We start from the raw sequence: 13,870 nt of genomic DNA on the forward strand, positions 1-13,870 counted from the left end.
TTGCCAAAAAAGCAAAAACTAAAATGATGACGGTGGCTCTCATCTTACTTCGATTGAATATAATACGAGAATTATGATCTTTATCAAATCTAGAGCATTTTTATAGCAAATTGATCAAACGGACTGCACACAAATTTGAAAGGTTGTTGCATATTTGGATATTTAAACAGCTGTTTTAGCTATAGAAGTAATTACGAAATTTTAATTTCCTTTGAATATATGCAATTATTTGTTTTATTTTAAATACTTATTAAAAATGCAATTATGTATAAGCAAGTCGACAATGCTCGTCTACAAGATACTCTGTTTTCTGAATTAGTCTGCTTTATTTGGTATAGATAAGAAATATTTTTGACTTCGTTAAAAAGCATTTACGACTTTTAAAATTTTAATGAACCCGAGGAAAACGGCAATTACATATGTACAATTGATGACACAAGGTTTAAAAAGGGTTTAAGCTTTGTTCCGAGTTCATTTCATAATTTTAAAATCACATTATATGTATTTATTTGACACATTTATATATCTATTTGGAAATACTTTAAAATTAAAACTAAATAATAAACCTAAAAGTAAGTAACAACTACATTAATAATAAATTTGAATTCAGATTTTGGAGACCTTAGCAACGGAGTGTCTTGCAATCAAGTTTACTTGACGTTTTCTGTAGTTCCTTTATGATCCATTTTTAAAGGGAGCAGGGAATAAAAAGGATATACGAAAAATAAAAATCATCAAATATTAAAAATTTAGATATGTTTTATAAGAAATTAAGAAATTTTAACAAAGTTAATTTATCCCTTAATCCTTTAATGCAGTCATATTTGTTTACAACTTTTTAGAAATAGAAGTTGAAAACCGCTTTCCTGAATTTGCCGAATCTTCTGCCGTGACGTCTGCGTGGATGTCCAGGATACTTGGTGACTTCAGTGGTGGTGTCAGTTGTGGTTTCAGTGGTGGAATCAAAACTAGATGGTGCTGTAATACAGTCAGGTGAGTTAGCATATACAGACAGAGAACAGTCGACAGCTTCGCTCATTGGCAGATTGGCAAAAAGAATTGCCAAGAAGGCGGAGCACAGAATAACGAATGTAGTTTTCATCTTGCTTCGATTAAAATCAATTTCAGAATGATGAGATTTATCAAGGCAGCAGCACTTTTATAGCAAATCCTAGCATCTGTTAAGTTCTTCTTTATCGTCATAGTTTTAGCTCAACAATGCAAAATATTTGACTCTGCTGATGTTTAATCAGATGCTAAGCTAGCTAATACTATAAAAGAAAATAAAATGTAATATTCTATTTGTGATTTTTGTTGTTGAAAAACTAGATTGTTAAATGAAAATACATTGTAATGTATTCGTTATTTATTCTTAAATAACTACAGTTTAAATAATGTAAATTTGTTATCATCCAACTCTTATTTTTTATTGAGAACTAATGCGGATTTATCGGTTATAAACGTGTTTAATCAGTTGCTGTTTAACTAGATTGCTAAGTCGAAAATTCTTTTGTTGAAAACATTTCGACAATTAGACAAACACACGTGCTTGCTTAATTCTCTGAACATATGTTTCACACTAATTATTCCATATTTAATACCAACAAGCTTTCTTAGCTGTACAAATTATTTCACTAACCATTTGCATTTTATACTTCAACGTGTTAGCTTCTTAAATTTGTATTTCGTTAATTGGTAAAACCAATATACAAATAAGTTAATCAGCTAAAACTGTGTATACCATAATTATTCAGAGATAAATATAAAATAATGCAAATAGATGTCAGCAATAAAAAAAAATAGATTGCCAAATTCTAGTGCTATTACAGTTTTATGAACTTTCAGCTGCTGATGGACTTGTAACGATGTCGATTGGCGGCGCACTTTCGATCAACTGCGGGGCACATCAATAAGGAGCAATTGTAATTTAAACACGAATGCAAAATCTCAAAAATAAAAAGAAAATACTTTTTTTTATCTCAAACGATGATTGATAAACAAAATCTTGTTTTAAGATTTTATCAACGTAAAATTCTTGTTTTTTAATATGGAAAAGTTTACATATTTTTATCTTCTTTATAATCTACATTTTCTTGTTTCCATGTAGCTTTAAAATAAATAATAAATAGTATTTTTTTAAAATTATCTTAGTAACCACAGAATCCTCTTGTATGGAAATCAAAAACAAATATTCTGAAGATAGAAAAGTTCACAAATTTGCAATCTTCTCTTCAATCTAGATTTACTCTAGTATTTTACGAAAATTATCTTAGAAATCAAAGAATCCTTTTCAATAAAAATCAAACACCAATATCCCAGTTATCCAATTGCTGTCATTAGTAAATTTATTTTCTTGAGTGTTGGCACTCAAAAAGTATATTTTTACCAACCACCCCAGCGGTCATCGCGCCTTCCGCCCCACCCGCGACCCCAACCACCAGGACCTCCACGACCACCGCGTCTTCCACGGCCTCGACGACCGCCACGGCGTCCACGTCCACGTCCCCATCGATCACCGCGTCTGCGTCCATGGTGACGACAGTCGCAGTCCTTCGCAGTTGTTGTCTCAGTAGTAGCATCGTCACTATCGTCAGCAGAAGCGGCAGTGGAAGTTAAAGTTACATCAGTTTCATCATCTGTGGCTGCGGGATCGGATGAGGGATCGGATGACGGATCGGATGAGGGATCGGCTGCAGCTACGCAATCAACATTGGCAGCATTTGCACTCAGTGAGCAGTCAGTACAACCAACAAAGGTTGGATCAACTGTACAGGATACAGCCTCTCCAGCGGGAAGATTGGCAATGAGGATTGCCAACAGAGCACAGCTCAGAGCAAAGAGATTCGTTCTCATCTTGATTCAAGTATTATCAATTGATCACTGATGCAATTCCTCAAAGATTATCGCACTTTTATAGCACATCGAAATACGTAAATAAACACAGATGTCAAATTTCGATGTTCGTCAGCGATTATAGAAGAGGTCAAATATTAGGTTAATTATTTGATCAGTTGTCAATATTTCATTTTGGGTTATTTGGATGAAAACAACTTGTGAATAAGATTTTAAACAAACTCATTTATTATATTATTTAAATTAAAAAATAAATACATTGGACCCCACCGCATTTTACATTTTTATGCCACCTACCCAGAAGTATAATAATAATAACAATAATAATACAAATTTTGTGCCAGCGGGAAATGTTAAATACATACATACATACAGACAGAATAAGGCATATCCGATATTCGATTTTTAGTATATTAATGTGGTATTTTTTTAGTATATTAAAGTATAGCACATTTTGCTTGTTAAAATAATAATAAATAGATTTAGTGGATTAAAAATCGCAAATAATTTTAATTGAATATAGGAAAAAAAATTGTTTCTTTATTCTAATATCACTTATTGTTTAAAAAATATGATACAAATAACTTAATATATAGAAAGACGTAATTATTTACACAAGTGATTTTACTTGATCAATAAATATTTACCTATCTGGTTTGTGTTACTTTTCATCAAATTTAAAGTGGTTTACCCCATTAAAATATAAATTTGCACACGACTTTATTTATTTTATATTTCTATTATGTCTTAAAGAAAACAAAAACATCATTATAATATAAGCCACATTCATTTAATTGAAATATTTTGCAGCTTAGCTTGTTCAAGATTGAGTTGCTGAAAGTTAGTTGTCAGAAGAAGCTTGATGCTGTCTCATCAGAGGTGTAATTGGTCTTGAAATTGAAATTAAATGTTGCAATAAGATGTAAATTAATAAATTTTTAAATTTAAGAATCAAATTCATGAAGATGTTGTATGTTTTTTAAAATAATTTTAAAAAAATCCTTTATATTTTCTATCAAATATATATATTCAAATATTTTTGTTTACAATTTATTCAACGATACGCTTTAGATCTTAATTGATGTTTGTTTTCCAACGTTGTATTTAAAAGTAGAAATTGAAGATGGCTTGCCGGAATCTGCCGCCACGTTTGCCTCGATGTCCAGGATACTTAGTCCTCTCAGTGGTTGTAGCCGTCTCATAGCTAACAGTTGTAGTACAGTCAGGCGATGACAGATTCATCGTGTTGGAGCAATCAGTACAATCCTGATCATTTGGATCACTGCAAGCAACTGCTTCACTCACTGGCAGATTGACAAAAAGAATTGCCAGAAAGGCAGCGCACAAAATGACGAAAGAAGTTTTCATCTTATTTCGCTTAATTATGCGATCACAATAATTAGCTTTTTTCTATCAACAGCATTTTTATAGCAAATCAAAAATTTGAGCCTCATTTATTTAGAGTCAATAGAAAACAAATCATATTTAATCAGGTGTCATTTTAGTATTAACAAATAAGAAAGCTACAGTCGAGTGTGCTTGACTGTGAGATACCCGCTACCCATCTTAAATAAAAGCAAAAAAAGAATATACTACAAAAATAGTAAAAATATACCGAACTGTTTATTTTGTATATCGATGTAGTACCACATTCAAAATATACCACAGATGACGCAATATAGTAACTACAAAACATACAAAAGTATTTCTGTGATTGATAACTTCGATAATTCTTATCTGATCGCAAACCAGGAATCTCAATTACTATAGTTAAGAATATATATATTTTATACAGTCGGTGATGCCTCCCTCTACCTGTTACATACATTTCCTGCCGAAACAAAGTTATAAAACCCTTCTATAAGAAATAATTCATTAGTTTGATGCTCTCTTCATACAAATTTATACAAAATATAGTAAACTTGAATTAAAAAAAAAGAAAAAGCACGAAAGTGCGTCATTAAATAAAACCTTTAACAATTTCACTAGTTCATTTTTTAATTTTAATATGAAATTAAATTATAAGTTAATTTTTGGCATATACATATGTACATATCATATGCATAATGTTTCAAAAAATGTTGAATTAAAAGATATATACAGCTTTTTCTTTTGTTTTAAATTGTTCGGCGAGGAGTGTCCAGCCAAGAGAGTTTTCACATTAATACAAGTATTTCACATTTTACACATATTTCACATATTACACAATTTTATTTACTCAAATATTTATTAAAACAATTTTTACAAGTGATTTAGGTGTTTATAGCTGTCATATTTGTTGTCAAGAATTTTCAAAAATACTCTTTTTTTTAATTGATCAAATCTTCTGCGTCCATTTTGTGTGCCTCGTTTGTCTCAATGCCCAGTTAAGCAGTTTCTTAAGCAGTTAAGCAGTGGAAGACAGTCAGGTTCACTAGCATTCGCTGGGTCATCACAGTCAGTACATCCCGCGGGAAGTCCCTGTGGATCACATTTTTCTGCATTGCTCATTGGCAGATTGACAAAAAGAATTGCCAAAAAAGCAAAAACTAAAATGATGACGGTGGCTCTCATCTTACTTCGATTGAATATAATACGAGAATTATGATCTTTATCAAATCTAGAGCATTTTTATAGCAAATTGATCAAACGGACTGCACACAAATTTGAAAGGTTGTTGCATATTTGGATATTTAAACAGCTGTTTTAGCTATAGAAGTAATTACGAAATTTTAATTTCCTTTGAATATATGCAATTATTTGTTTTATTTTAAATACTTATTAAAAATGCAATTATGTATAAGCAAGTCGACAATGCTCGTCTACAAGATACTCTGTTTTCTGAATTAGTCTGCTTTATTTGGTATAGATAAGAAATATTTTTGACTTCGTTAAAAAGCATTTACGACTTTTAAAATTTTAATGAACCCGAGGAAAACGGCAATTACATATGTACAATTGATGACACAAGGTTTAAAAAGGGTTTAAGCTTTGTTCCGAGTTCATTTCATAATTTTAAAATCACATTATATGTATTTATTTGACACATTTATATATCTATTTGGAAATACTTTAAAATTAAAACTAAATAATAAACCTAAAAGTAAGTAACAACTACATTAATAATAAATTTGAATTCAGATTTTGGAGACCTTAGCAACGGAGTGTCTTGCAATCAAGTTTACTTGACGTTTTCTGTAGTTCCTTTATGATCCATTTTTAAAGGGAGCAGGGAATAAAAAGGATATACGAAAAATAAAAATCATCAAATATTAAAAATTTAGATATGTTTTATAAGAAATTAAGAAATTTTAACAAAGTTAATTTATCCCTTAATCCTTTAATGCAGTCATATTTGTTTACAACTTTTTAGAAATAGAAGTTGAAAACCGCTTTCCTGAATTTGCCGAATCTTCTGCCGTGACGTCTGCGTGGATGTCCAGGATACTTGGTGACTTCAGTGGTGGTGTCAGTTGTGGTTTCAGTGGTGGAATCAAAACTAGATGGTGCTGTAATACAGTCAGGTGAGTTAGCATATACAGACAGAGAACAGTCGACAGCTTCGCTCATTGGCAGATTGGCAAAAAGAATTGCCAAGAAGGCGGAGCACAGAATAACGAATGTAGTTTTCATCTTGCTTCGATTAAAATCAATTTCAGAATGATGAGATTTATCAAGGCAGCAGCACTTTTATAGCAAAGCCGAGCATCTGTCAAGTTCTTCTTTATCGTCATAGTTTTAGCTCAACAATGCAAAATATTTGACTCTGCTGATGTTTAATCAGATGCTAAGCTAGCTAATACTATAAAAGAAAATAAAATGTAATATTCTATTTGTGATTTTTGTTGTTGAAAAACTAGATTGTTAAATGAAAATACATTGTAATGTATTCGTTATTTATTCTTAAATAACTACAGTTTAAATAATGTAAATTTGTTATCATCCAACTCTTATTTTTTATTGAGAACTAATGCGGATTTATCGGTTATAAACGTGTTTAATCAGTTGCTGTTTAACTAGATTGCTAAGTCGAAAATTCTTTTGTTGAAAACATTTCGACAATTAGACAAACACACGTGCTTGCTTAATTCTCTGAACATATGTTTCACACTAATTATTCCATGTTTAATACCAACAAGCTTTCTTAGCTGTACAAATTATTTCACTAACCATTTGCATTTTATACTTCAACGTGTTAGCTTCTTAAATTTGTATTTCGTTAATTGGTAAAACCAATATACAAATAAGTTAATCAGCTAAAACTGTGTATACCATAATTATTCAGAGATAAATATAAAATAATGCAAATAGATGTCAGCAATAAAAAAAAATAGATTGCCAAATTCTAGTGCTATTACAGTTTTATGAACTTTCAGCTGCTGATGGACTTGTAACGATGTCGATTGGCGGCGCACTTTCGATCAACTGCGGGGCACATCAATAAGGAGCAATTGTGGCGCCATCAGGGCCATAACATGGACACAAACCTGAAAGACATTGACTAATAACTTATTTATGGAGTGAGTTTATTGTTATGACTGTGATCCAGGCACGAACAACAGCAAATACATGCTAAACTTTTCAATATTGCTAAACTTTTGCAGGAGTTTTGCACATTGAAAAGTGCGCAAAAAAAAAACGAGCAAAAGGAAAGGACAGAAAGAAAGGAAAAAAATGAAAATGATGTAGGAAAACAAACGGCGGCCGCTTCCGTTGGCCGCCATAACACCGGAAATAGCTGCATGCAGACACACACACACACACACACATACTCACATGCTTATGCACTTGCCACACACACACCAGAGACAAATGCCATTTACAATTTTTGTACATAAAGCCGCTTAAGCAGCACTCTATGACCTGCTCCTTCTCCTTCTCCTTCTCCTCCTCCTCGCCTCCCTTGACATGTAATTTGTTTTTATGTCTGCCCATATACGTGAGATAACGCGACGAGTTCCTCTTTCAGTTCTTTGCTTTCCTTTCCCATTTTTTTTGCTCGCGCTTCCTTCTTTTCGTGCACACAACTTCGATTAACATTGGCAACACTCAAAAGGGAAAGGGAGAGGAGGGGAAAGGGGAAGGCAGCTGGTCCAAAACCCAAACAACAAGTGGCAGTCGACGCGACTGTCGAATGGCCCTGGCCGTGAATTCCATATATAATTTTTGTGTGCGCTTCTGCTGTCGGGCGGAGAAGAAGGAGGAGGAGGGGGAGGAGGCATGCCACGCCGTGGCAAACTGGCAACTGGCAACTGGCAACTGGCATGGCGTAAAGTGAAAAATATCCTTGCCGCGTTGTGTTGCATTTGAAATTGTTCGCTAAAAAGCATCGAACGAACGTATTGAACTTTCCTCAAAGTGTGGGCAAAAGTTTTGAAAAACTGCCACTGCCACAGAGTTTGCGACTCTGTGAGCTTAGAGAATGGGATGAGTTCTTGCCACTGCCGCAGTTTGACATTAATGGAAGCTCTTCGCTTGTCTCGTCTATACATATATAACAAAGAATATATATTAATATTGGCAGACGTGTTTAGTTTTAAATGTCAGACTTTTGTTTCACTCTTTACTCTTCTTTTATTTTTTTTTTTGGGTAGAGAATTTCCGCGTCTCGTGGATGGGTTGCTTATGAGAGAAACCTAGGGAGAAAGAAAGAGAGCTCAAAGTATTTTCAAAATTTGTTGATTTAGCTCAAAACAAAATTGGAATTGTTTACATTGAGAGAGCTTAAGCGCGTGCGTTGCGTATATCAACTTTAAATACTATTTAAGTTTATTATTTGTCAAGAACTTTTCAAATATTTACCCACATACACGAGACGTTGAATTTAGGCAGCTGTTTGGAATTATTGTAAATCATTTTGTTGTATTCTTGATCAACTTTACATTTTTCCATTGTTTTTGTTTATTTATCAAATCGCAACAAATACTTATTTCGAATGAAATTACTATATACTACAAGATTTATTTATTATCTAGTTAATTTTAAATATTAAGTTGTTTAAGTTGTATTCGGAAAAGCTTATTTCATATTAAATAATAATTTATTTTTTATTTATATACATTATAAATAATATAAATTATATATTAATATTTTATATTTGTTTTAATCTAATAAACATTTAATATTAATTGTTAATTTGAATATTAGTTATTTTAAATAATTTCTTATTATTTAATATTTAGTATAATTTAATATTCATTTTTAATATGATAATGAGTATTATCTTAATTCTTAATATCTACTTATTACCATTTATTTTATTAAACTTTTTCTTATTTCATTATTTTCAATATAAACCAATTTTATACCAAATACAACATTCGATATATAGTATTTTAGTATATTTTGAAAATATTAACTTGGTATATTTTCTTTAGCCTTCTTACTTTTTGGTTCTTAATCAGCTCAGTATTCCAATTGGAAACAAAAATGTAATTAAAAATATTCTTTTAAATTCCAAGATATCAATATAACAGAAATTTTTTGTATTTAGATGACTTTTGTTCAAATGCTTCAATATTTTGATATCTAGATTAAACAACACACCTTTTCTTTAACAATTAATAAAGTTCGATCTTAATTTTTACATCTGCTAAAATATTTAAGATATTCTTCAAATTTAATCAACTGCGAAATTTTTCTTAAAGAGACTTTGAAATATAAAATAAATGTAAATTTTAAATATTTTAATAGAAAACTTCCAGAAAACTTTGTGTTTTGTTTGTTCTTCATTACTCCCAGCTGTAAAAAAGCGTAGCTTTTCAATAAGAAATATTGAAAATGATTTTGAAAAACTCTTTTTCCCCAAATTTAGCAATTCTCACGCCTAGTTGGAAACTGGGTCAGTGAGATGTTTAATCATTGTTTATTCATTCAAATTCATTCACTGAAGTTTACAAATTCTGCAGTAGTAGATCCAAGTACATCTGATGTTCATTAATTAAAGACGAGGGGTGGCAAAGTTTTCATCTTGTGTTTTCTTCTTTTGAGGGGAAAAACTTGAAACCGTTGTGTGGAAACTTGAGGTTCGCTTCACATTCACTTTCACTTTCAGTTTCAGCTTCAGTTTGGAGTCGACGGGAATTTGTTTTATTTGATTTGATGGTCGCATTGCGTGACAGTAATTACAAAATAAATGCAAACATCTGCAGCGGATCTCAGGACAGGAGACGAGACGAGACGCCCTAAAGACGACACGCCACATCAGGCCAAAGTCCAAAGGGGTGTGGCAGCTGCGAATGGGGCGGGGGAGGGTGAAAAGGATGTGACAGGGTTGGGATTGAAATCGGAATTGGGTTCGAGATGAAGATGGTGCGTGTTGCATGTGTGGCAAGAAAGTCTCTGTGTGTGTTTAACTAGATGTTGTTATTGTTGGTAATTCGAGTAGTTGTTTGTTGCTGCATGCCCCTTGCCTTGATGGATTGGTTTACAGTTGCACTTAGCTGACAGTCCGACGAGTGGGAAGCGGGTGAGGGGAAGAGAAAAACAAGGAGATTGAACAGTTCCGTCTGCTGGGCTGTGCAGATTCTATTACATGTGTAAGTTGCGTTCCAAAGTTTCCGAGTGCCTTGTGACAAATTTGACAACAGCTGAGACCAATTGCTCGTAACTTGCTTGCACCTTGCTGCAAGGTGGCACTGTGGCATGCAACTCCCAGCTTGGTCGGAGTGGTGTCTCGTCTATCAATCAAGCTATGGAAAGGCAATCATAAAACTGCCATTAAGCTGGGCATAGACGAAAACTCTATCATAAATCTTGGCGGTAATCTTCCCAAAAACACCCGTTGTTCCCCTCCCTTCCTCCTCTCCTCGCTCTCCCCGACACCAAGCGAAGACACCTTTTGATGGAAGTGGCTTTTGCTATTAACATATTGTTTACTCTAGCCGAAAAAATGCAAACACATTTTCCATTATCTGCATGTGCAGCGAGCAGCTCGACAGCGGAAGCAGCTTTCCAACTACCAACCCACCTCCCTCTCCCTCTCCCTATCCCTCCTCTAACAGTCTGCAGTGCGCCCCCTTACAACCCCCTTCATTGGTTTTGCAATTTATCAAATATTTTTCGCCAGCGGAAACGGAAGCTGCCGGAAGCTGCATAAAGCTACGTGTCATAATGGAGCGAGTAGCAGTGGAGGCGTGGAGTAAGGGGAGGTTCAAGGGGGCAGCGTTGCCCGAGGGTTTCTACTAATGGGGCTAATAACGCGTCATCAAATATTAATAATAACGGGCGGCGCAAAAAAGAAGCTGTCAGCCGGCACTTCCGCTTGACCAACGGCCAATAGGCAACCCCCCCGAAAAATGAAGTGTCTTTGATTCGCACACACACTGTTGCACAAATAGTCACACATATACACTCTCACACACATACACACATAGACTCGGAGTCAATCGTTCTCTTCATGTGCTGCCCGATGACCATTCGAGAGCCACTCGCCGAAGCAAAGTTTTACACTTGAAACGCATTCAACTCTCGAGTGTGTGCGTGTGTGTGCGAGTGTGTGAAGTGTGTGTGTTGGACATTTTGATTAGCTTTACGCCTGGACGTATGCCGGAAATGGCAATACAACAACAAGAAACAAAGCACACAAGAAACACAAAAAGTACTTGACTCTCGAGATATCCTCTATCTGCGGAAAAGAAAAAAGCTTATTCGGAAAAATGTCGATTGAACAGCTGTAGGTTAAAAAAAATGAAATACTAGGTGGGATATAAATAATGTGATAAATGAAGAGAATAAAGAAATAAAAATAGTCAAAGATATCAAACTAAGTTGAAATTTTGGCCAGAAAATAAATATGAGGCTTTAAAAAAATTGTAAAATGAAATCGTAATTGCAAAGCGAATTTCGAATTTCGTAAATTCAAAAAATAAAATTGACTAATTTTTCAATATTCAATACTAAACGGGAAACTGCCCTAAACATATGTAGTTCAATAATACTCTTTTTTTTATATTTCCATCCTATTTTGTAATATTTAATGGAAAACTTCTTTTAAAACATTTCAATTTATTTTATCTGAATAATTTTGAAGAAGTTTTCAAATAAAACACATGACTTTTAATTTAGAATATATTCAAGTATTAATGTGTTGCTTTTGTTGTTTAACTCAGTAAGATAATTAAAGCACTTATTCCACAAATTAATATAAAATTATATTATTATTATTATTATAATTTTTATATTATAATATTCTATAATGACTTTAAACTCTTTTATAACAAAAATAATTATTTACTAGTTTCTTGTAAGTATTAGGATTATTATAATTATTTTTCAGATTTAATGTGTCCTATATATAATAATTTTCGATTGTAATAAAATGTTTAAATATTTTCCTGAAATTCTTCCAACTAAAATTCAGACTGTTTCTATATAATTTCTAAACTTATCTTCGGAGTAAAATAAATATGTTCTAATTTCGTATTTAAAATTCTCTTTCCTATTCTGTTATTATTATTATTTCACAAATTAATATGAAATGATAATATTTTAATAGGGTCTCTTCATAATGAAAATAAATGCAATTACAATTATTTTAATCTCTTGTATAGCATAAATAATGTATTACTTGTTTCTCTTAAGTACTCGTATCTGGTTTATTTTTCAGAATTAATAAGCCCTATTAAATATTACATATAGTAATACAAATTTATAATATATTTTTGAAATTCCTCCAACCTCAGACTGTTCCTAATTAAGTTCTAAGCTTATCTTCAGAATAAAATAAATATGTTATTTCTTGTTTGATTTTTTTGTTTGTAATTCTAAATCTTCATTCAAATGTATACAACACACTTTTCTATAAAGTATTATAAATTGTCTCAACAAATTAAATTATTGGGCTTTGTTTTCAATTTTATTAAATTATTTTTGTTAAAAGGAATAAATGACAATAAAACTTAGCTTAAAGTCTTCGAATTTGTAAGGAAGCAAGTAAAATACATCGTGTTTAATTTGTTGTTGTTTGGAATCTTCCTAATTTCCAGGGTATTCAGGGGATAGTTGATAACTGCCTCGTTGCCAGCCTAATACCAAAAAATTCAAATCAGAGCTGTGCGACTTATGAAAGGCACTCGATATGCAGCAGGTGCAGGCACAGATTGAGGCACTGAGACTGAGAATGAGACTGAGAGGCACGAGTCCTGTTTACGGGAGAGGACATGCGACGGGCAAGGGGCAAGGAAAGATGGGAGATGGGTGACAGGTGCCAGGCGCTGCTTTCGGGGCAGACAGTTGGCAGACCCCTGCAGCAGTCACCTCTCTGCCTCTCTGGCTCTCTGGCTCATCGACTCAAAAGCCTCGCATCACAATTTGGCAAAAAACAACAATAAATATCGCACACACACACATGTATACACTCTAACACATATGCACACACACATACACACACAGCTCACGTTGCGAATCAAATTGCTTAGCATACTTTACGGCTTCAATTGGCAATTGGCAGCCTTTGAATTTTCGTTTCCCTCGCACCTTTTGGCCCGACACAGCATTGGCAAGTCGCTTGACATCGAGGGAGGAATGAATGGTTTCCAAGGGGGGTAGTGGGGAAGGGAGTACTGTGAAATGGAGTGGTTACTCGTGCTCTGCGTCTGGCGCCTACCTGGCAGCTGACAACTTGGCAAGAGTTTTTCTTCCTCCTCTTGAATTTCCTTCACTTTGCCTCCTTCTGTTTTCTGTTTTCCTTTTTTTTTTTTTGGGTGCGAGTGGCATGTTGCGGCTGTTTGGCTTTAAGGGCACACAGTTTGGGCTCGAGGTTGGCACATGGAGTTGCACAGATTACAAATAAATATTTAGATGGAGTTTTAAAATTTAAATTCAATCGGAACCAAGTCAAATTGCAAAAACAAAAAAAAAACGAAAACAGTATTAAAGAAAGATGCGAAATTCAGAGAAAAAAGTAAGCAAGAGTGATGAAAAAAAAATAATCAAATATAATATGTCATGCAAAGCATATGAAATAAAGAAAGTTCAAAGTTTTAAAGATATTATCATTACAATTAAGCCAAAAATATTTAACTTTTTGAAAATTAAA

At 33.2% G+C, this 13,870-nt stretch overlaps 1 protein-coding gene and 2 long non-coding RNA genes across 3 annotated transcripts; 1 reads left to right on the top strand and 2 right to left on the bottom strand.

The window, feature by feature from the left end:
• Positions 1–2,382: 2,382 nt before the first annotated feature.
• On the bottom strand, positions 2,383–2,853 carry LOC117563750 (ATP-dependent RNA helicase CshA-like). Its single transcript, XM_052002286.1, has one exon. The coding sequence runs from the start codon at positions 2,851–2,853 to the stop codon at positions 2,383–2,385; it is 471 nt and encodes a 156-aa protein (XP_051858246.1).
• Positions 2,854–7,030: 4,177 nt separating this feature from the next.
• LOC127565234 (uncharacterized) lies at positions 7,031–8,768 on the top strand. Its single transcript, XR_007954612.1, has 3 exons — positions 7,031–7,145; positions 7,209–7,352; positions 7,437–8,768. It is a non-coding gene; the product is annotated as an uncharacterized LOC127565234 (long non-coding RNA).
• Positions 8,769–9,880: 1,112 nt separating this feature from the next.
• On the bottom strand, positions 9,881–13,602 carry LOC127565235 (uncharacterized). The gene is made up of 3 exons (XR_007954613.1): positions 13,439–13,602; positions 13,256–13,338; positions 9,881–10,064 (listed from the first exon to the last, which is right to left on the bottom strand). It is a non-coding gene; the product is annotated as an uncharacterized LOC127565235 (long non-coding RNA).
• Between the last annotated feature and the right edge of the window lie 268 nt (positions 13,603–13,870).

The sequence above is a fragment of the Drosophila albomicans genome, chromosome 2L, assembly GCF_009650485.2.
Source record: "Drosophila albomicans strain 15112-1751.03 chromosome 2L, ASM965048v2, whole genome shotgun sequence".
In the NCBI taxonomy this organism is placed as follows: domain Eukaryota; kingdom Metazoa; phylum Arthropoda; class Insecta; order Diptera; family Drosophilidae; genus Drosophila; species Drosophila albomicans.